The 24,385-nt window shown below is 36.6% G+C and overlaps 1 protein-coding gene across 1 annotated transcript in view; it reads left to right on the top strand.

The window, feature by feature from the left end:
* The window catches only part of LOC121738406 (SCY1-like protein 2), an 81,365-nt gene that overhangs the window by 4,910 nt on the left and 52,070 nt on the right, over positions 1–24,385 (top strand). Inside the window, exons 3-4 of the mRNA XM_042130432.1 lie at positions 6,690–6,857; positions 24,071–24,195. Of these exons, the coding sequence (XP_041986366.1) occupies positions 6,690–6,857; positions 24,071–24,195 (293 nt within the window). The remainder of the gene's footprint in view (positions 1–6,689; positions 6,858–24,070; positions 24,196–24,385) is intronic.

Below are 24,385 nucleotides of genomic sequence, written 5' to 3'. Positions count from 1 at the left end.
TGTATATTTCACTTTACTTTTATATTTTGGCGATGAGATTTCTACACTGTAATTGTAGGACTTCTAAGTATAAAATATATATGTTAGAATTGTTGGAGCCCACGCTCCATACAAATTTGCCCATACTCCTTTAATGCAAATAAATCAACTTTTCGTCTTTATAATGAGTATAGCTATAGTTAGCACTTTATAGGCTGTGGCACATGAATCAATAATTTTTCATATGCCATTGAACATATAATTCTATTTTGTTTAAAAGTTTCATCTAAGTATTTGAATATAATATTGTTTCAAGTAATTTTCAAATATTGATTTTTAATAGCATGTAATAATAAAACTCCCACATCGGTTTTAGTGACGGTGGCGAGGCCAGTTATGCAGGAGTACTTTTAAAATGCCCAAGTATGTGAGCAGTACACAAGAACACTCTCTATTCCCTTACTCTTAAGGGGGCGACTAACCCTAAAGTGTCGATTTTATAATTCATTTTCATACTTGAAAATAAGCCCCGAATTGTTTCATTTTCTAAAATTAGATTCAACATTATATTTCCGAGAATTCGATCTGAGCAAAAACACGATATCTAAAACTTTCTCGATAGAAAAAAATGCATCTAATTTTCACGAATTTTTCATTTATTGCTATAACCGTGCATCGAACTAAGTTAATATTTTAACACATTGTATAAAATTCTATCATTGAGAGATCGACCTAGCGGATTTTCAAAATGTTGTATACTTATCGAGTTATTGAGAAAAACCTAATTTGGCGATGAATCTGCGTCGTTCTCTTTCACCTGGCATATAAAAGACGGGCATGAATGTGAAGAGAGAAGGATGATGTTTGATTTTTGGGGTTAGTCGCCCTCTTAAAACCCAGTGGGACGGAAGACCGATACAACTGGCGAGAGATCAGGCGCAGGACCGAATTTTTACATGCCATGCCATGCAGGTGATCAGCCTGCAATGTCCTAACTAATGGAATAACATATTGTTTCCAATGCTGGAATCGAACCCACGACCTTGGACCACGGAGGCGTTTCTAAAATATAGCATGTAGATTCAAGTAGATGTGCCATCAAAAACCAATATAATTACAAGGCTCGACTAAACATATTTTAGGAAAATAATACGTTGTTGAAAATTCACCACCCCACCCCTGTGCCTTACAAGCTACTGTGCCCTACGCCATTGGCCAACACGTTTTCTTAATCGCATCTTTATAGAATCGCCGATCATGAATTGACTTATCGATAAAATAAAGTCGACGTTCGACTCATGTCATGTCAACTCCATACATTTGATCGGTGATTCCATAAAGAGCGATACAGAAAACGTGTTGGCTAGGGGCTCTGATTAGTATAAAGGTATATCCAGCCGCCGCAAGGCGCGGCTTACTCGAGCGAACGCGACCGGGTAAAGCGATACATGAATTTATAATACACTGGATCTGGGTGTAATTGAAGACATAAGTGGAAGAATTGGGTAACTAACAATTCCAAAACTGTCGCTTTATGCATAAATTATTTTATTTTATTTATTTATTTACTTAAACGAAACAAATTTACATTACACAATAACATGGATAACAAATATAGGTTAATTACAATAAAATAACAATAAGTCACCGGTAGCTACAAAAGTGTAAAACTGCAGCGCTACCAATGCCTCTTACAGTTGTAACAAAAACAGTATCTTAAAATTAATATAATGTATTATATAACAAGGCTAGGATAATTACGGCTTAAAAAATAATTTATAATAAATATGATTGTCGTATTATTGAGATGATAATATGTATGTGTTTAGGGGTTGGGGGATTGTGGCCTAAGATGGCGTTGAAAATTTTAAATGGACGCTTTGGGACCGGGAAAATGATTAGAAATCCAGAAAATGTGGATTCTTTGTATGGCTAGTTTAGTTATATTAGCTAGATGATAAAGTAGGTAAGTTACAGAGTTTGTTCAAATTATTAGGAGGAAAAAATGAGTAAATGCTTTTGTTGTAAAATTTTTGTTACCCACTTCGTCCACTCGTGTCTTCAATATTGTAGGCTTATAATTATATACAGGGTGTGTTTAATATATTAAGGTACAGTTACACATGTCACCAGCATGAAAGCATGCCACTATGGAGCAGTTGCTATTTACTATCCAGAAGCACGTCTGTCGAAACGTCGTCGACAATAAAAATTCAAATAAAATACAACTTTATAACCTAGGCTGTACGTTTGTTCTCTACGCCACTACAGGGCAGTGGGGGCATAGATAGACCAATTTCGGTAGAAAATAAAACCTATAGCCTAGGTCATAAAGTAGCATTTTCTTTGATTTTTTGTCGGTGATGTCCGGGTGACGGCGGCAGTGTATTAACTGCCTTATAATGAGCATGCTCATTGCTCATTTCGATTTTGCTCAAACATTGACAGTTGAGTGATTTTAGGGCATACTACTTGATACGCGGTTTTTAGCGTCTATGAACAGATTTGCATATTAAAATGCTGGTATCGATACGTGTATAAATTAACAAAAAATATTCTTTTGAAACAAAAAGAAACCGAACTCCGATCTGGGAACAATAATAATATTTATTCTTAAATGAACATTAAAATATTAAAGAATTTTTTTTCTATACTAGAAGTCCCGCGCGGCTTCGCCCGCGTAAATTAGAAATTTTACGGAAACCGTACATTTTCCCATAAAAAATAGCTGTAAGTATACTTCCTTCACGTGGTCTACTCTAATTGCCATAAAAATTGCTCCAGTAGTTCGTGAGAAAAACCCTTTCTAATATTTCCCCCGTTTTTCCTACATTGTCCTGAGTTTCTTCGGTCGTATTAGTCTTAGCTTAATAATATATAGCTATAGCCTTAATATATGAGCTATCTAACACTGAAATAAGTTTTAAAATCGGACCTGTAGTTCCTGAGATTAGCGCGTTCAAGCAAACATACTCTTCAGGTTTATAATATTAAAGTATAGATTTTTTTGTTAGTTAAATTATCACTTGTCAAACTCGAGTCTCGATCTAAAAGACTATGAAAAGTACCAATAACAGGGTCATAATAGGCTCATAATCATGGGATGACGCATGGTATAATATGGTAGTTATGATGATGATGATGAATGTAATTTGCATAGTAGCATATGCTTTCCATTCTGAAAACATCGCCGAAACTCCCAAACTTGTATCTAAAAAGAATCAGGAGATCTCTCAGCACCTTCCGAACCACGGTATACCAGATATATATCGGTGCAAAATCTTACTTGTTGGTAGCATATGCTTAGAATACTTCTCACGAAACGGAAGTCACCACATGTTTCCCTATAAATTTTGAGGAGTTCCCTCAATTACTTATGGATCCTTAATACCAAATTGGGATGATACCCTATATGCAAAAGAAAAATTTTGAAAATCGGTCAACAAACGGCGGAGTAATCGTTGAACATAAAAAAACGAACATAACACCTCCTCCAATTTGAAAGTCGGTTAAAATTGTAGCCTATGTATTCTGATGTATAAGCTGTATTATTGTAAAGTTTCATTAAAATCCGTTCAGTAGTTTTTGCGTGAAAGAGTAACAAACATCCATACATCCAAACAAACTTTCGCCTTTATAATATTAGTAGGATTAATGGGCACTATTATAAAAAAAAAATTAGTATTCGCCTAAAGCTCTACTATTTCTGTACACAATCTTCAAAATTGTGAAGTCTTTACCAACTACCAGCTAACATAATCGCGAAAATATGACATGCTATAATATGAAAATTGAAATGCTTGGGACAGGTACCTTAAAAATTACTTAATAATAATGAAGAGTTTGTTCATAACAGAAATAGTTGAGGTTTAGGCGAATTCAGAAAAAGGCAATATTAAAGAGTTAGGGTACAAATTATTTAATACGTTTTAGTTTATTTAAGATTAATCATATTACTATTGAGTATGATTTATATTAATTCTGAACCTACCGGCCAATAATATAATATGTAACAAGTCTTCAGTAAGAATCATGTCTGATTATTATTTGATCCCCTTTGCTGACATGTTAGTATGTTAATAAATAGTTTAATCAAGTTAGATCAAGCTGCGGACGGCTAGCTTACTTCGGCTTAGCCGGTTGTAAATAAAGATAGGAGCGGTTATTAAGTAAACACCGTTATAGTAGTACACGTACAGCTAGTAAGCTGACCCGGCAAACGTTGTTTTGCCTTTAAATTATTTCTAGTGTCAATATAAAAAGTAGATAAAAATGTACTGTATACAATTATATTACAATAAAATCGAAAACTCCTCTAAAAAGTTGAGCATTTTAGAGGAGTTTGCGCACAAAAACTGTGACACGAGAATTTTATATGAGTACATAGAATTTAGATAGATTAGAAGAAAGACTAGATGGCATCCGCGACTCCATTTCGTAGAAATTCGTTTATAGCGTGAGATTGTTCATTTTTCTAATGTATCCTAAGTCCTTTCCCGGGGCCTTAAATATTTTCGTATGAGAAAATGATTTTGGTATTACGTATGTATGAGAATTCCGATGGCTCCCGCCCCTTTAAGGCTCTGAAACTGCTGGGCCAAGTTGTGTCGGAGCTTTAAAGATATTTTATAATAAAGGCCTATTTTCATTAAAGCCATAGACATAGAATAGAATTTTGGTAAAGAAACAGGCTACTTTTTGTAACTCGTAGATAGCAATAAAGACCGGACACCATACGTAATAGCGGCGCTTGAATCACTATCGGGGTCATCTATGACAGGCGTAGGTACTCTAATTCAGATTGGTCCAAACCACATCACACATTTAATCCCTCTTGTACTGTAACTGAAACTGTAATGCAAAGTATAGTCCGTGCAATTCATGAAGTGTTCATTCAGTGAGCATTTTTCCCTTTAACCGTGATGCTTTTTCTTAATTGGTATATTTATTGTAGTGTGAGCGTCATCATAGGTAATTAGTGTGTACCGATAACACTCAAATATTGTCGAAAGCTTGCACACATACCAGTACTATAAACGATTAGGAGGAGTAGTGGGGCGCGTCTTCGTGAATTGCGCGGACTATAATACTGATATACGGTTTTGCTCGATCGAGCAATAACGTCGAGCAAAACCCGCGGCTCGGGCTTTCGTCCACACATTCAGCATTGCTCGATAGTTTTATTTTAAATCAATATATTTAATTCCATCGAGCCGGCTCGATGCGAGCCTTCGAGCTGTGAGTTTTGCGATCCACACAGTAATTATTACTCGATTTGGAGTAAAACTATCGAGTAAAACCGTATGTTAGTACTTAGCATTAGACGACGTTTTTAGTTTTTACTACAGACGAGGCACAAAATTGTTATGTTTCATATAACAGCTGCCTTTGCAAAACATGAAGTATCAAATACGTTTTATTTAATTCTAAATCGGGATGATTAGCGTGAACTTCCATTAGACAAACAGGCAGACTAGCTGTTGCCCGCGACTTCGCCCGCGCCAAAGTAAAATATATATCCTCCTTCTTTTTGGACGTCGGTTAAAAAGTTGCCTAATTTACTCCTTACTGCATCAGTTATCTACCAAAAAAGTCCCTTCAAAATAGCTCCAGCCGTTTCAGAGATTAGTCGGAACAAACAGACAGATAAACAGACAAAATTTGTAAAAAAAATGTTATTTTGGTGTATGTAGCGTATTACTATTATATGTTAGTAGGTATATATGTATAATAGATAAACGCATAGATTTCACTTTTTCTCTACTCTATTTTATTATTAAAAATAATCGTAATGCTTGAGATGCGTAATGCTTAAATGCGTGAGATCCGAAGAATTTTGGATCTCACGTATTATCAAGTAGTTAGTTTAAATCACTCATAGCAAGATGTACACAAATCACAAGAAGAAGTACCTATACACACTACACAGCCAGAAGAACTAAAAACCCTTTTATATTCCCACTTCCTAACAAAGATTAGACTATAAAAACTTTTCGGTTTTTTACCTACGCGTGTTTCGATTGGTCCAAACTTTTACGTCGGGAATAAATTCCGATTTTATTTTCCAGTAACAATATGTGGTGCGATGAAAGGGCGTTTGTTTTATCTGCTAGGTCCCGAAGTAGATAAAACATAGGGCTATACAATATTATATACAAAAGCCTATATATTTTTTATGTCTCAATTATCTAGTTCTAATCACACATTTTCATAATATAGAATGTGTAGTAATGTAGTCGATCCGGAAAAGGAAGGGAGGTCCAATGGCTGATACTAATCATTTGGAAATTGGATCCTTTGTTATACTCGTATATCCTAATAAGTACCTATCCTAGATTCGATGGAATTCTCCATATTTTTATTTGAAATGGATAAGCGCACATATAAATGGCTCTTCACAAAATCATTGTCAATCGAATAGTTTTTTATTCGGATCATATAAAGACATCAAGAGTTATTTAGGGCCTTATTATTTTGAATATAGTGTTTTAGATTAAACAGTTCACCCACGGTAGATATAATGTAAGGACGTACATTATTGCACGATACACCTCAGTATACCTTTCCATAGAAATCGTCAGAAGACCACACACAACAGCTATAATATTATGTAAGCTATAATATATACTCTTTAATCCCGGGATGTAATGTACATTAATATAGGATTGTCTTCTCCCACCTACAATAGTAACACCGTTCCATCTTCACAGGAATCATCACCGATACCAACTGGGGGGCTCATGCCGGTTCTGCCCCACCCGATCTCCATCACGCCGCCCACCGCGCCCATGATCAACCACAATCCGCCCGCCCAGCGCCCGCCCTTCGCCAAGGACTACAGCTTCATAGACTTGGAACTCCGATTCGGGATACTGCAGGTGAGAATCACAAGACTCAAATTATCTTTAAAGCAAATTTCATCCAAAAAATCGGCCAAGTGCGAGTCGGACTCGCGCACGAAGGGTTCCGTACTGTTATAGGGCAAACATAGACCAAAAATTGTGTTTATGTATGGGAGGCCCCTTAATTTTTTATTTTATTTTAATGAGGAGGAAGAGCGGTATAAAAATCTCGCACGGGGACATAATATTTTCTACATTGTCCACTGTTTCTTTTGGAGAAAAAAAAAATATTATGTGCCATTTATGCGAAAATTATGAGTCAACGCAGGTAACAATTGGCTATCCAAAATATCATTATAATAATCGAAGTGAAATTAAGTGAACTGACGCATATTATCCAACCTAATACTAATACGATCGAACCTAATAGACTGTCTACGAGTTAATCTGTATACTAGTTTCTATTAGCCGCGTAAATTCACACTAATATCATTGTAATTCGATCATTAGTGCGTAATTAACTTGGCTTTGTTGTATCCAACAGAGATAGATTTTAGTAATTTAGGATCTGGTCATACGCAGAGGTACAGTGCTTTTCCGGCGCTCCCCCTACGGAGATGCCGTATTTAATTGTTTTTAGAGCCTTATGTAACTCTTAATTTAAAAGCTACAAAATTATAATAAAAATACAGCAACAATCTTCAGTATATGAGCATTCCTTTCCCCGTAATAAATTTCCATTTTTGTTTTTTATACTCATGATATCAGCTTTCAAAGTAATACCAATTTATTAAAATTGAAGCATACATTCAGTATCTCCCTATATTTACAAATTACTTTTATTTGAAACACACGCCAATAGATCGACAATTTCATCAACTACATATTCTTCGTTTGATTTTTTAGGTCAATTTTGAACTAAGATAATTAAAAAAATAGGATTTTGGTGCGATCTCGGCAACGCGCCAAATGTATGGTCAAGGTCGTTTGCTCGGACGATGCGTCAGCGCAACTTGTGCAACAGCGCACCAGAGCAACGTGTGTAACCAACAGCCTGGAGACAGACAGACAGACAACGAAGTCTTACTAATAGGGTACGGAACCCTAAAAATGCACTTGCAAGGTTAATCCGTATGCATAGTATTGGTCAGTGTAAATAATGACGAGCGTGTATCGAGCTCCGTGTACCGTGTGATTTAAATTATTGTTTGGTCTTACACAAACAAATGATGCTCTCGAACAAATATTTCAAGATCCTTCTATAGACATTGTTTAGTCGTTTTAACGGTGCAAATGTTTACCGACAATTTATAAGAAGCTGTTTATATATTCCAATATCGAAATGTTTCATGAGACCCATACTTCCATACTAATACTATAAACGCCAAAGTGCCTGTCGGTTACCTCTTCACGCCCAAACCGCTGAATCGATTCATCTGTTTGATATGACGATACTTTGAGTCCCGAGAAAAAACATACTAATTTACATCCCGAAAAATGTACAGTTCCTGAGCGATGAGCGAACCATGGCGCAATGAAGTTGCAGGCGTCATGTAGTATCTCATATTTTATATTCTCAAACTTTATACTACGACCCCAGGAAGTGAAGCAACGTAAGCAAAAGGGGTCCTTTTCGTGCAAAATTAATTGTTTTTTTTAGCCGTTCAATGTTTTTTACAAGTTAAAGTTCTTGTTATCTGTATTATTACAAAGTATTTATACAACGAGAAAAGAAATTGCACAGATTTATTTTGCTATTCCGACATACAGACGACTAGCTATTTCTGAGAAACTGAGCTCTAAAATTCATAAATTTATTCCAACGCTGAAATGAAATTTGTTGTCTTCTTAATTGAGTCATAGGACAATGCATGTCTTCATTGATGCGGCTGCGAAGTCTGGTACCATAATACATAAATTGTGTAGATCCTCTGCAAGATATGTGAAATCAAACGACAAACATCTACATTAGCGGTCTCCCGACACAACAATAATTATGGAGTATGGACTAAAATATTACTTTACACTTAGGAATTATTTAAACGTTAGTAATTATAAATGCGAAAGTATGACTGTCTGTTTGTTATTGAGATATTTTGAATACTGAGAAAGGACATAAGACAGTTTTTATTCCGGAAAATGTACGGTTCCCGCGCGATTAACGAATTTTGGCGCAAAGGAGTTGTGGGCGTTATCTACTTATATATATTTAAAAAAAATGAAGGCGCGATCACGCCGCTATTGAAATAAATCGTTACAAACAACCGCGCGGATGCATATTAATCGCGCCTAAAAAATATATCGCTCATTTATATATTAAACTAGCTGTTGCCCGCGACTTCGTCCGCAACCCTGCGCAGCACACCCCCCCTTCCAAGTAGGGGGCTCGGGGATGAAGCCCCCCGCATAATAATCAAATGACACTCGAAAACTGTGTGTTAATAATTTCGTTATGGTATTCACTTTTAATTAATAACTCAGTATGTTCTTAGGAAAGGAGAATTTAAACGCAACACTAACGCCGCGACACCGTTTTGTTTTAAACAACATTTCTTGGAGGGGGAAGGGGGGGGGGGGGGCGCAATACTAGAGATCGACCAAATTGGGATAGTACTCTATACAGTATACATCAAAAGAAAAAAATAGAAAATCGGTTCACAAACGGGGGACTAATCGTTGAACTTAATTATTATTTTTAACAAAAATTTAAAACCGAATAACTCTTACTCTATATTTTTATTATTATTATAGTAATCAAATGACACTGTGAAAGATGTGTCTTTAGTTTAGGTTAGAATAATTTCGTTATGGTATTCACTTTTAATTTATGACTTAGTATGTTCTTAGGAAAGGAGAATTAAAAACGCAACACTAACGACGCGACACCGTTTTGTTTTAAGCAACATTTCTTGGAGGGGGAAGGGGGGGGGGCGCAATACTAGAGATCGGCCAAATTAGGATAGTACTCTATACAGTATACTTAAAAGAAAAAAATAGAAAATCGGTTCACAAACGGGGGACTAATCGTTGAACTTAATTATTATTTTGAACAAAAAATTAAAGCCGAATAACTCTTACTCTATAATAGTGCCTTTTTCAGAATTCGTCTAAATCTCAACTATTTCTGTACATACTACAGTCTTCATTACTTTGAAGTCGGTACCAGTCCCAAAAGCTTCAGATATTCTGACATTGACTGAACTCACGAGAAAATTAGCTGGTACCGACTTCAAATAATGAAGACTGTAGTATGTACAGAAATAGTTGAGATTTAGACGAATTCTAAAAAAGGCACTATTATAGAGTAAGTGTTATTTAATATTTTTTAGTTCATATTATTATTGTTTTTGCCTTGGAAGTCGGTTCACACCTTCGTATGAACTTTCTCTTATTCGTAACATATGTTTAAGTTACTAGAAACAACATTTTAACCTCTGTGAGTCTTTTGATAAATTTCAAGGATTTCCCTCGATTCCTTATAGATCCCATCATCAGCTCACCACTTTCCTAATTATTATACAAAATCAAGATTATACCCTATACAACAACATAAGAATTTTGAAAATCGGTCCACAAACAGCGAAATAATCATCAAAAACATCTGCTTCCATGCAAAATATCACGAAAAGCATCAATAATTGGGTCATAATGTGATGACCCATGGCATAATTATGATTTTGATGATGATAATCAGATAAATTTATGTGTTGGCTTATGCTTTCAGTTGTTTAAACAACGCCGAAATCTCCGAACCTGTATCTATAAAGATTTAAAAGTTCTGTTGGGTACCTTCGGATCCAGGGTATAACCTGGTGCGAAATCTTACTTTTTGGTAGCATTTACCTCAAATGCTTCAGAAAAATTGAAATCATTATATGTTTCCATACAAATTTCAAGGAGTCCCCTCGATTCCTCCAGGATCCCATCATCAGATCACCACTTTTGTGAATATGGTACCAAATTCGAGTTAATACTTATACAACACAAAAATAATTTTGAAAATCGGATCACAAACGGCTGAATTATCGTTGAACATACAAAAAAAAGATACATACAGCCGAACGTATAACCTTCTCCTTTTTGGAAGTCGGTAAAATTTCTTAATCGAATATAACATCTCCTTCATTTTTGAAGTCGGTTCAAAATGTAGCTTAAGTATTAATCCAGGATTTCAGCTAACTCCTTGCAAAATTTTGTCGAAATTAGTTCACAAACGGCGGAGTAATCGTTGAACATAAAAAAATTAAAAAACCAACATTACACCTCCATTTTGGAAGTCGGTTAAAAATGTAGCCTATGTGTTAATCCAGGATCTCAGCTAACTCCTTGTAAAATTTTGTCGAAATCGCTCTAGCCGTTTAAGCGAGAAGAAGTAACAAACATACAAACTCACAAACTTTTGCATTTATAATAATTATTAATAAATAAAATATTAGTAGAATGAGTGTTCTCGTTATATTTAACTTACTCTCAAGACCTCTCAGGCGCTCAAGTGTACATTGTCTATAATAATATAAGCTTTCAATAATTACAAAGATCCCAAGCCGATTCACTTCTTTTGTTTTATTGTTTAATCTTCTATATAGTAATTACCAGCAGTTAACTGATTTTATCTTTGAATAAGAATTCTCTTCCATAATAATTATAATTTTTTTATACTTGATTTAATGCTAAAGGTGGCTTACCGATTTTTGCCGACCGCCATCGACAAAAATTCAAACAAAATACCACTTTACTGTAAATTCCAAAGTGTGTACACACTTTAGAATTTACAGTAAAGTGGTATTCTTATTCAAAGATAAAATCAATTAAGTGCTGGTAATTACCTACTATACAGAAGATTCGTCTGTCTGTTACCTCTTCACGCCCAAACGGCTGAACCAGTTATGCTGAAATTTGCTATGGAGATACTTTGAGTACCCGGGAAAGGACATATTGTGATACTTTTATCCCGGAAAATGTATGGTTACTGCGCGATAATCGAATTTTGGCGCAACGGAGTTGCGGGCGTCATCTAGTCTTCAATAAGATCGGATTCGAAGGTAGATGGCTCCATAAAAAATACAACAGTGGTAACTAATTTCGAATTTATCTTCCATGTTCAGAAATCTGAATGCATGGAATCAGTATATTGTAGAAAATACATTTACAGGCGCACACGTTCGCTTTTTTTCGAACGGAACGTTAGCGCTATTCTCACGAAAACGAATTCGGGAATCGAATGTAGAAAACGTGTGTATACGGCCAGACCACATCAACGCGTCGCGTTGCGGTCTAACGGCCATTCCCAATATTTGATCTATCTCTGGTTTTGCCTTACTAGAGATAGGAATAGCTCACATTAGACATTAGAGACATATATTTTATGTCAATTGTGAGTTATTCCTATCTCTAGTAGGGCAAAACTAGAGATTATATATTGGGATCAAATATTGGGAACGGCCGTTAATTAAGAGGATACACCAGGGGCGAGAGAAATTGAAAATAGGTATTTGAAAATGTATTGCTGTCTCACGAATCTCGAGTCTCCCACCGCAGAGCGCGATAGAGACAACACGACAAAAGTTCTAATAAAAGAACAGAAAATCTTCGATTCGTTGTCCGCTGATTCCTTCTCCAAAACTTAACCGATTTAAGTACTTTTTTCATTAAGAATTAAAGGAAGGCTTGATCTGTGTTCCTATGTTTTATTTTTTTTTTGTATATTTTAGACAGTTTTGTTTTCTGGGTGTTTGAACCCAGAGGAAAATCTGGCCATTTTTTGGGTTTTTGGACGTTCCTTTCTTTTTTGATAATAAAATTATGAAAAAAGGAAAACATAGGGACATGCTAACAGTGGCCATAGATATTCAGGAAAAAAATCATAACTCTACCGGCATTATCCAGGGAGGAAACAGGGGACAACGTTTGTATGGAAAAACGGTGGTGTGGAATCCTCTTAACTCTAAGGCTTAGTTCACACGGCACAATCCTGCACGTTTTTTTGCAGTATACCTCTTAACGAATAAATAGTGGCGCATACAATGTATATTAAAGAACCATTCACACGTCGATTGTACTGCAAGAAATCGTGTAGCAACAAATCCACTACTAGCCATCGTCAAACGAATACAAAAAAAATCGGCCAAGCGCGAGTTGGACTCGCCCATGAAGCGTTCCGCAGCAGCAATAAGGTCTATTTTATACAATTTAACGGTTTTTGATTTAATTTTTATACGTCAGTTGATTTAATGAAAGTTAAATTAGCACCTCTATCGTGGGTATCGCAGATACAATAGGTTAACGCTTAACCAATTTTCGTTGGTAGTTTTTATATACAACTAGCTGTCCCGGCAAACGTTTCTTTGTTAAATAAAGTATTTCGCCCATATTATTTTATTGAAGTGACGAAATAAGTATGTCACCATGGCAACGTCCATCGCTATCCCGTCGCACAAACAATGGTCGCCGTCAGTCTCGAGTTGTAATAATTTACTAGTATTTATTCAACAAATGCGCTTATCAATATAAAAAGTATCCAGTAGCCGATTCTCAGACCCACTGAATATGTTGGTTAAAATCAGTAAAGCCGTTTCGGAGGAGCACGCGGCCTAACATTGTGACAACGAGAGTGAGAATTTTATATATAACATGTTTGTTAGTTTTTATATACAATGTAGTAGTGTTTTTATATGCAATGTACATCATATATTTTTTAGACTTATCATGATCAACTAGAAACTTAGAGGTAACTTATAATGCAGGGGGCATTATAAGTTACCTCTAAGTTTCTAGTTACACACTTTACCACATTTTACCACTTTAGAAGAGTCTCTCTTGCAAACTATTCAGGTTAAATAAAAATGATATTAGAAATCTCAATATGATTTTGAAGACCTATCTATAGATAACCTACAGGCATAGGTTAGATGATTTTTTTTTGTTTCAGTTGTACCTATGGGGACCCCTAAAATTCTAATAATGTTTCTATTTTTGTATCAAAAGCTTTATGTGGTTTACAGACTACATCTACTTACCAATTTTCAATAGTATAGCTCTTATAGTTTCGGAGAAAAGTGGCTGTGACATACGGGCGGACAGAAGTACAGACATGACTACTATAAGGTTTCCGTTTTTTGCCATTTGGCTACGGAACCCTAAAAATATGCAGGACAATGCCGTGTGAACCTGGTCTTAGGCTACAAATATAGATAATAATTAATAATTGACATTTTATTAAGTATTTGAAATAGCCTTTAAATAATATCAGCCAGATATAGAATTCGCTTATTACCCTAACCATTACATTGTGCCATTACCCTAACCATTTTTGTGTAATCTGAGACAATTTACCAATGCATTTTTGTAAGCATAATAATAATAATAATAGCTCCCACACCGGTTTCGGTGACGGTGGCCGGTTTCATCGAAACCAGGCCAGCTACGCAGGAGTAATTTTATAGTGCCCAAGTGTGTGCGCAGTACACAAGAGCACTCTCTATTCCTTTACTCTCATAACCCAGTGGGACGGAAGACCGACACGACCGGCGAGAGATCAGGCGCAGGGCCGGCTTTTTACATGCCCATCCGACGCATGGATCGTCTTACTTGTCAGACAATCAGGTGATCAGCCTGCATTGTCCTAACCAAACTTGGAAATAACATGTTTCCAACGCGGGAATCGAACCCACAACCTCCTAGTCAAGAGCCGCGCTCTGTACGACTAGACCACGGAGGCGTTACGTTACGTTTATAAGCATACAATACAGGTAAATCTTCAAAGATTATGTAGAATGAATATTCTTGCACTATGTCAGTAACTGCAGAGACTAGACATAGTAACTGTTTTGTTGCTTTGTTATAAATACATGTTTTATGTAGGAATGTTTTTGTTATACAAGGTGCAAAACAGACAACACTTTACGGTTTGAATTGAATGTGAAATGAATCATTGATAATAATCAACTGCGCTGAAAGATTATTTTTTTAATCATTCTACGGCAAACATGACGTTGCGCGTCCGGACTCTTGTCATAAAAACATAATATTATACTCACAAAAAGTAGCTCATTAAGCTTAGGCTGAATTTATATGCGTCCGCACTAACGAGCGGCTAGGCCGCTACACGGCGAGATCACAGCTAGCAATCATAGTATGTAATGATTTATTTTATAGCGACGCGGTCACGCTATCATTTACATACAATAATTGCTTGTGATATCGCGGTGTAACGACCGCGCGTCTGGGCGGACGCGTATAAATCAAGTCTCATCGGCGTACACTTCAAGCTGAAATAACCTAATTACGTTTGGACCACTGACCGAAATAGTGTTAGGATAGCAGTGAAATCTGTTATAATGTAATTCCAAGCGGCCCGAAACGAAGATTGTCCCTGGACCCTTCACACGACCTGTGTAAATGGTCCAGACAGCTCGGACAAGACACTGGACATAAATAAACCTACCTTAATTAAGACGCTGATAACTGTGAATGACCTTGAGGATTCGCATTTCTCGCATCACTGTTGATTTTCATGCGAGAGAGAGGATAGATGTAAAATGTTCACTGCGTGGATACATTTTTCGTTTGTTAGAGGAAAAAATAAATATTATGGCAAATCTAGATGTCGGAACCGAAAATTAAATCTTACAAGCTTTATGTATTGGATTTTTGTAAAAGATATCAAAATTTAATAAACAATTTTTTAAAGCAAAGCACAAACAAAACAGTTCTAACTAAAATAAAGATTTTACTTTTTAGTTACAACTGTTTAAAGTTCCTGGAAGATGTGACTTTGGTATTTTTTTTTTCATCTAGTTTCATTTTATTATCTCAAGCCTCAAGCCCCAAGCGGTCACCGGCGACCGCGGTAACAATTAAATTTTGTGTCTGGTTTTCCCACGATCGAGGTATTAAAATAAAGAAGCTTTACCAAATATAATCAAAAATCAGATATGTTTTTGTGCCAGTCAATGAAATACGTATACGTCTAGACTCTAGAATACTGCACAAAGATAATTGGCAGCTGTCTTCGCCTTAAGTTTCCACACTAACATTTCTCTATTTGAATTTTGATGAAAGTTTTGTAACTCAGTCACATTATCTATTACTTCTTATATTTCACCTGTCATTGGAAGTCATCTCACCAATAAGTAACCATTGTTTGCCTTTTATTTTAATGTACCTACTAGATGATTTCCTTTGGATGAATCGTAATAAAACAATAAATACACGCGAAGACGTTTTAATGATGATTAATCTTCAATTTAATGAAGAGTTTGACAGAATATACCTAATGACATGGGGCTTATGTCAAAATCTTCATTTAATTAGGTAAATAGTAATGTTCAAGTGCGGCACTTGAAGATTTAAAACAGTTGTTAAGATTAATTTCTTGATATTCATTCATATTTAATTGATAGACAGATGGCGGAGCAACGTAATTTGATCGAGGTATGTCAAACTTAGCCGATAGATCACGATTCACGAGTAACATTTATTTGTCATTTTTGAAGTGGAAACTTCTTTAGCGGCGTTTAGCACTTTTGTGGGATGGGTAAAAACCACGTAAAAACTGTGAAACTCGCGTCAGATTCTCGTGCTGATCGAAAAACCGTAAGACGTTTGGAGAGTAGTGTTGTTACATCGAAATCGATTAATCGAACAATCGATTGTTTTTTTTCGATTGTCGATAAACACGTCACCTGATGGAAAGCAACTACCGTCGCCCATGGACACTCGCAATATCAGAAGAGCTGCAGGTGCGTTGCCGGCCTTTTAAGAGGGAATACGCTCTCTTCTTGAAGTTTTGCAGGTCGTATTGGTCCGGAAATACTGCTGGTGACAGTTCGTTCCAGAATTTTACATTGCGCGGCAGAATGTTACGTGAGAAACGCACGGTGGAAGACTGCGATTGCATTTAAATATAGTTTAAAAATAATATCGTTATTTCTCTTAAATATAAAATTCTCGTGTCACAAATCACAATGTTAGTTACCGTACTCCTCCGAAACGACTTACTAATTTCTACTAAATTTTCTATGCATATTCAGTAGGTCTGAGAATCGGCTACTGGCTACTTTTTATTGATTAGTGCATTTGTTGAATAAATAATAGTAAATTATTACAACTCGAGACTGACGGCGTTGCCAATTGCCATGGCACAATAGACATAACTACCAGTAGTTCGACTGCAAAGAGACGGACAGGTTTCCATATCTGTCAAATTCGTCGGGAACGGAATGTGCCTCGCGCTGGCTGATATAATTTATTTTTAAATATTTAAAATAAAGATTTCAAAATTGGATTCTGACAATTTTAATCACATGTGCCAAAACACAAACAACAATACGACCAAAGAGGAACACGTCCAGCGAATATATAGTTTTAAATTCGTAGGTAACAAGTTAACAGCCCTAGCGACGATTTTCGTCATAATAAGTCAAATTTAAAAATTTCAAAATCAGTACTAAGTCGGCATACTCTATAATTCTGTCTACTCTGACAATGGTGCCATACTTATTAAGTCACTTCAATAAAACGATATTGACGAAATACTTTATATGGCAAAACAATGTTTGCCAGGACAGCTAGTAATATTATAAAATAATGTGTTTCATAACACGTTTTAAAGAGACGCAAAACCGTTTCCAACAATATTTATAAATTAAAATAAATGTGAATATTTGTTAAATAACGTCAAAGTGAAGTAAACTAGGTCACTTATTGTCCGGGTAAGTTCCCAGAAAGCTGAATATCATTAATCCGTTTCAGGATTTATTTATTAACTACGTATTTTCCTAGATTTTGTACCGGTCATTTAGCCAAAAGCTTTTCGTTACGCATCGCTTTGTTTAAGAATCGCCGATCAAAATGTTTGGAATTGACATAAGCGTTCGTTAATATGACGTTGACGTTCGACTCGTCTAATGTCAATGCGATACATTTTAATCTGCGATTCCATAAAGAAGCGATAAAGAAAAGATTTTGGCTCATCCCCCCGGGAAATTCGTTTTTGTTCCCCATAGAACTCGTTCTCCTCTATGCCTAATCTTTGATTTAATACTTTTATATAGAATCTAGTACTAGATGACGCCCTCAACTTCGATGCGTTCCGTTCTGTACCGTTCCGTTCGTTTAAATCGCGCGGCAACCATACTTCTTTCCGGGATAAAAAGTATCCTATGTCCGGGCCTCACAGTGGAAGTGGGGCGTGAAGAGGTAACAGATATAAAGATTTATAAACAGTTATAATATTATTATAATTACAAATATTACAAATGTAATATTTATGTAAGTATGTATGTGTCCCTTATAGAGAGTTTACTGTAAAAGTAGCAGCGCTAAAAGAGCAAAAATTTTTTGTGGCGCGGTACCATGAATTTGCCCATTCGAAAGTTTAAAAAAGTTACTTTTTCAGCGCTGCTATTATGAAAGTGCACTCTAGTATACACTATACAGGGGACTCTTATTACATAACCTCACACTACACCGGAATGTCAGTAGCGAGGCGAGCACTTTCAGTGTCATATGATTTTAAACTTTATCTTATTATTGTAATACACAGTATCGCTTGAAAAATCTACGACCGCCCGTGGCCGCTCTGGCCGCTGGCGGCCGCGATTATTTTAAATTATTAATTTTACAATAATGAAGATAAAGTTTAAAATCATGACACCGAAAATCCTCGCCTCGCCGCTGCCATTCCGGTGTAGCGCGGCCCTTAGTTTTGTTACACCCTGTATATAGCGCAACGCAACCAAACAAACAATAGACTAGGGACTCTCCATAAAGCTATCTACATTTTGTTGGTAGCTTTATTATATTATAGACCTCAAAGAAGTCCTCATCCAGCCGAAAATTCCTATTTTTCAACCCTATCGCTCAATTATTTTTAATTAGTGTCGTTAAAATTCACCGAGCTAAAAGGTTTCTGCAAAACATCGTTCTTTATGACCATGCCTTTCGCTTAATTAGGGTCACGGAGGCTCGCAACATAATATTGTCAAAACTACAATATTACCCCAGCTTTAACGCCTCCGTGGTCCAGTGGTTTAGAGCGTGGCTCTTGACTCGGAGGTCGTGGGTTCGATTCCCGCGTTTGAACCGTGTTATTTCCAAGTTTGGTTAGGACAATTCAGGCTGATCACATGATAGTCTAACAAGTAAGATGATCCATGCGATGAGCATGTAGGTAAGGTATGCCCTGCGCCTGATCTCTCGCCAGTCGTGTCGGTCGTCCTACTGGATTATGAGAGTATCCCTATTCCTTTGAAAAGGGAGTACTCTTGTGTATTGCGCTCACGCTTGGGCACTATAAAATTATTCCTGCATAACTGACCTGGAGGCCTACTACGAAACCGTTTTGAGACTCAAACAACCAAACGAAAATGATGCGTCCTGCTCTAAGTTCTAACAACTTCAATTAACGTTTATTAGAGTAGGACGCAGCATTCTCGTTCGATTGTTTGTGTCTCAAAACGGTTTCGTGGTACGGCCACTGATTTCAATGAAGCCGGCCACCGTCACCGAAACCGGTGTGGGAGTTATTATTATTACCCTAGTTTATGTCACTTTTAAAATATTCAGATGTACTCCAAGACAAAGTTCACTTTTATTTGTCAACGCGAGCGTAGCTAAAACTCTCCCATCCATCTAAAGTAATACTCATTTTAGTGTCCCGAGAATAATGTTGTAGTACCTGGATGACCGAGCTTTGCTCGGTACCGTATAGCAAATACTCATTGACTTCGTGTTACTTAATAACGCCATCTGCTGGTCGTTAAAACAATTAGTTGCTGACAAAATACTATTATTATTCGCCAATAGATGTCAGGAAGAGTCACATTTTTCAGTCTAATGATTATCGATAAAACACGAATAAAAAGACATTTTCTGAAAATGATTCCTAGCTAGATCGATTTATCGCCCCCGAAACCCCCTATATACTAAATTTCATATATACAAGAATTGCTCGTTTAAAGATATAAGATATTTTACCCCCTTAATCTCAATGTGTTTTTAGCAACCGATGCTTGATGGCACTATATTGTGGCTCATCGGTCACCAGCGACAGAATAGACAGAGTGCCAGCGACATAAAACATTTTCTTGTCAAAAAAACAACTTTTCAAAACGATTTTTCGCTGTGAAAATATTTACACATGTACATCAATTACTTACAGTAAAGAGTCTGGGAAAGTTCGACTTTCAAAGCAGATTAGATACGCAAAAACCGACCAAGTGTGAATTAGACGCGCTCTTAGTGGATTCCGTATAAAAACACGATGTGCGGAAAATATTTATATTAAGTAGAGCTCTATATTTAAAGGTGTAACAAAACTAAGTGAAAATACTTTAGGGTGTGTACGTGTTCCTTGTAGGGGTTTGTAGGGTTGGTAGGGGATTGGGCTTGCGGTAAACTTACTCGGCGAAACACAGCGCAAGCGATGTTTTCTGTGACCCCGTGGTATTTCTCCAGTCGAGCTAGACTATTCGTGCCGAAGCATGGCTCTCCTACGACCCACGGTAAAATATATTTCGACGTTGGTACGGAATCCCAAAAAGCTTCGTAGATAAACTTCTATAACATTCACTTTTGTACCGTATTAAGTATATTCAACGTAGTTTTAAAAGTTTCTGAACTTTTCAGATGGTTATTATAGAATGTGATATTCGTTGCCTGCGCTAACTTTTAACAACATGATATACGAAACGATTATAATATTATGTTTAATATTTATTAACTTCTCACTTTATACTTTGAATTTCTTTCCTTCAATATCGAATGATATTTTATAAGACTTACTCTAGAATATAATAATACTTTGTTATTGTAACTAAACGTTACTCGCAACTTCGTTGCGCAGTTTGTTTGTCGCGCGGGTAACGGGTCACGTTAATCGTTACAATGTAAACTGACCCTTAGAGTCAATTCAGCCCGCAACGTGACGCGTAGATGCATTTCTAAATTTGTATGGATTTGACAGTTTTTCATGGCGTCTCACGCGATTGAAGTCTGTCAAATCCATACAAATTTAGAAAAGCATCCATGCGTCGCGTTGCTGTCTGAATCAACCCTTAGGTATGGAGGGGAGGAGAACTATCTTATATGGGGGATATTTGAAAAAGTGTCCAGCTGCAGGTACGCAGTAAATAACAGTTGAAAAATCCTCCAACAGTGGCGCTAGCTGCAGCAAAGGGTATGGAATGAATGTCGCCGTTGGTGACAAAATATAAATTGAAGTATATTAAAATATAACCTAAAATAGCTGAAATAAAAGCTGCTAAATGATTTAAAATTTACCCTGATGCTACTGTAGCGCCACCCTAATTTAAGGCATTTCAGCGTTACGACACTTTTTACATACAGAGATAGTTCTCCTCCATCTACACTCCATACCCTTAGGGTTGATTCAGACCGCAACGCGACGAGGCGAGGCGAGGCGCGGCACGGCATAAATATTTTGTATGGATTTGACAGTTTTCGATTGCGCGAGACGTCTTGCGAATCTGTCAAATCCATATAAATTATATTATACGCGCCGCGTTGCGGTCTGAATCAACCTTTAGAAATGCATCTACAGCTCGCCCCGCGCAGTTCGGCGGCTACGCCGCGAGTTACGAAGTACGCATAATCGAGCTTGAGTACAATATTTTTAGATACAACTAAAAATTCTTTCCATACCGTAAAAATACTAATAGAATTTTCTGTAAAATACATCAAAAAATTCAAAGGCACAAAGTGATCCACTTGTTCATGCAAATGTGAAATAGAACGGAAGTAGATAAGAGTTATGTTTGTTTGATCCCCAATATGAAATGCCCCAGGTATAAATACTTTTTATTGCTTAAAACAGACAATAACGGTTATTGTCGAAATAAAAACTTGATTTCATCGCTTCTCTGTTTAAATTAACGTTAACAAAGGTTCCATGTAATCGTTTTGTTTTTCAGCACAAAGTCGATACTATTTATATAATAATTATTATATATCTAGTTTATTCTGATTGTTACATCGTCTTATTCTTTCTTCTATAGTCTTGTTAGGTGGTTCTTGAAATTTTACGAAACCACTTTTTAGGGTTCCGTAGCCAAATGGCAAAAAACGGACCCCTTCATGTCTGTCTGTCTGTCTATCTGTCTGTTCGTCCGTATGTCACAGCCACTTTTCTCCGAAACTAAGAGCTATACTATTGAAACTTGATAAGTAGGTGTAGTCTGTGAACCGCATTAAGATTTTGATACACAAAAATGGAAAAATTATTAAAAATTTTAGGGGTCCCCATATGTACAACTGAAATAAAAAAAAAAATTCATCTAAGCTATGCGTGTGGCATATCTATGGATAGGTCTTCAAAAATCATATTGAAGTTTCAAACATAATTTTTTTCTAACCTGAATAGTTTGCGAGAGAGACTCTTTCAAAGTGGTAAAATTTGTCCCCCCCCCCCCCCTCTAACTTCTAAAGTATATATAAAAAAAAATTATAATATACATTACTATAAAAACTCTAACGAAAATTGGTTTGAACGAGATCTAGCTGGTAGTTTTTTTATACGTCATAAATGGTAAACTTTAAATTAACTTTCATTAAATCAACTGAAACATAAAAAATAATCAAAAACCTTTTAATTTCATAAAAAATAAACCTTATTGTTGCTGCGGACCCTTCATGGGCGAGTCCAACTCGCACTTGGCCGGTTTTTTTTTTGTCAGGGAGCCCTAGAACAAAAGATAAGAATAACCTTGTCCTACAAATAAAACAATCCATATTTTAGGACCATCAAATCAAAGTATGAAACAGAGATACTGTTAGTTACCACTTTCGAGATTTTTCGAAAGTAAAAATGTTTTTCGTCTTATCAAAATGCAGCTACTCACAAAAAATTAGGTTGTTAGGTGTTAGTAATCTCAAAAAAAATTGTTCTAGGGCTACCTGACTATTACTCCTCTCCAAAGTTATAAATCATCCCGACTACGGCTAGTCGAGGTCTACCGTAAGCAGACTATTATGACTAGCGTTTTTATTTCTTGTAAAATGTGTAATTCAGCACATTTGCAAAGATGATCACAGTTTTAATTTCAAAAACGGATGTATGAACATATTGATCTATTTTTGATGTACCGACCAACGAATCCACCGTTGACGGGTAGTCAATGCAATACCCTGATATAATTCCACTCTATGACCTTGGTCTTAGGCTATGGGTTTCATTTTGCTCTACGCCACAACAAAGCAGCGGCAGCATCAGTAGCTAGACTAATATTGGTAGAAAATAAAACCTAAAACCTAGGTCATAAAGTGGCATTGAACGCCTCCGTGGTCAAGTGGTATAGAGCGCGGCTCTTGACTCGGACGTCGTAGGTTCGATTCCCGCGTTGGAAACATGTTGCTGATCACCTGATTGTCTGTCTAGTAGGATGATCCATGCGTAGGATGGGCATGTAAAAAGTTGGTCCTGCGCCAGTCCTGTCGGTCTTCCGTCCCACTGGGTTATGAGAGTAAAGGAATAGAGAGTGCTCTTGTGTACTGCGCACACACTTGGGTACTATAAAATTACTCCTGCATAGCTGGCCTGATTTCAATGAAATCGGCCACCTTCACCGAAACCGGTGTGGGAGCTATTATTATTAAAGTGGCATTTAATTTGAATTGTTGTCGACCACGTCCCAGTGACGGTGGAAAAACGCCCTCAGATTTCAGAAAGCCAATCTCATCTGGCAATGATGTTGATAATCTTCAATCATTCATACCTGAGAAGCTAGCATTGTTCAAAGACAGTGTGTCACATTGTCTATCGGCATTGTTCTAAAAATAAAGTACTAAAACATTCACGTCAAAGATTTGTTCACTCGCGAACAAACATATTATTTTATAAACACTTTTCGACTTGTTTTTGTTGCTTCAATGACTTTGCACAACGTTTTTCGTGTTCGGCGAAGTGATAACTTTAAATAGGTATTTGAGGTTTTCAATTAATTTAAACATAATTCTGTATAATAATATAATTATATTAATAATTTTGTATTATTTTTTTAAATATATTGTTTTAAATACAGCCACGTCCGAGCGGGCAACTTTAGAGTGCCTTCACATTAAGTCGCCAGCTGTAGTGCGACAACAGCGCTGTTGCCGCATTACTCGCGACTTAATTTAATGAAGGCAGCCTAACAGGGGGTTTGTGCCAAGTCTGTATATATGTGACCATTGCAGACGGGCAAATCCATGGCCAGTATATTATTGATATATATATATATTGTCTTCCACAGATAATCGAGGCTCTCCACTTCCTGCACTACACCGCCCGCCAGGTCCACCGTAACGTGTGCCCGGAGACCATCATCGTCACTAAGCGCGGCACCTGGAAACTTTTCGGCCTGGAGTTTGTAGGCGAGTTGTAGTGCTTATACGCTTAGACCCAGTTTCATCAAGCAATGTTAAATAAATAATGGCTTGTTAAATCAGTTAATGGCCTGTTAGAGCTATCGAGCGTTCCACTAGGCGGGACCTATTTGGAAAATTAAATCTATTTAATTTTCCAAGGTCCGTTAAGTAATGCCTTGTTAGGATTTAACAAACAGAGG

The sequence above is a fragment of the Aricia agestis genome, chromosome Z (genome assembly GCF_905147365.1).
Source record: "Aricia agestis chromosome Z, ilAriAges1.1, whole genome shotgun sequence".
Taxonomy (NCBI): Eukaryota; Metazoa; Arthropoda; class Insecta; order Lepidoptera; family Lycaenidae; genus Aricia; species Aricia agestis.
Note: the sequence above shows the minus strand (reverse complement) of the source record. Positions and strands in the feature narration are given on the sequence as shown.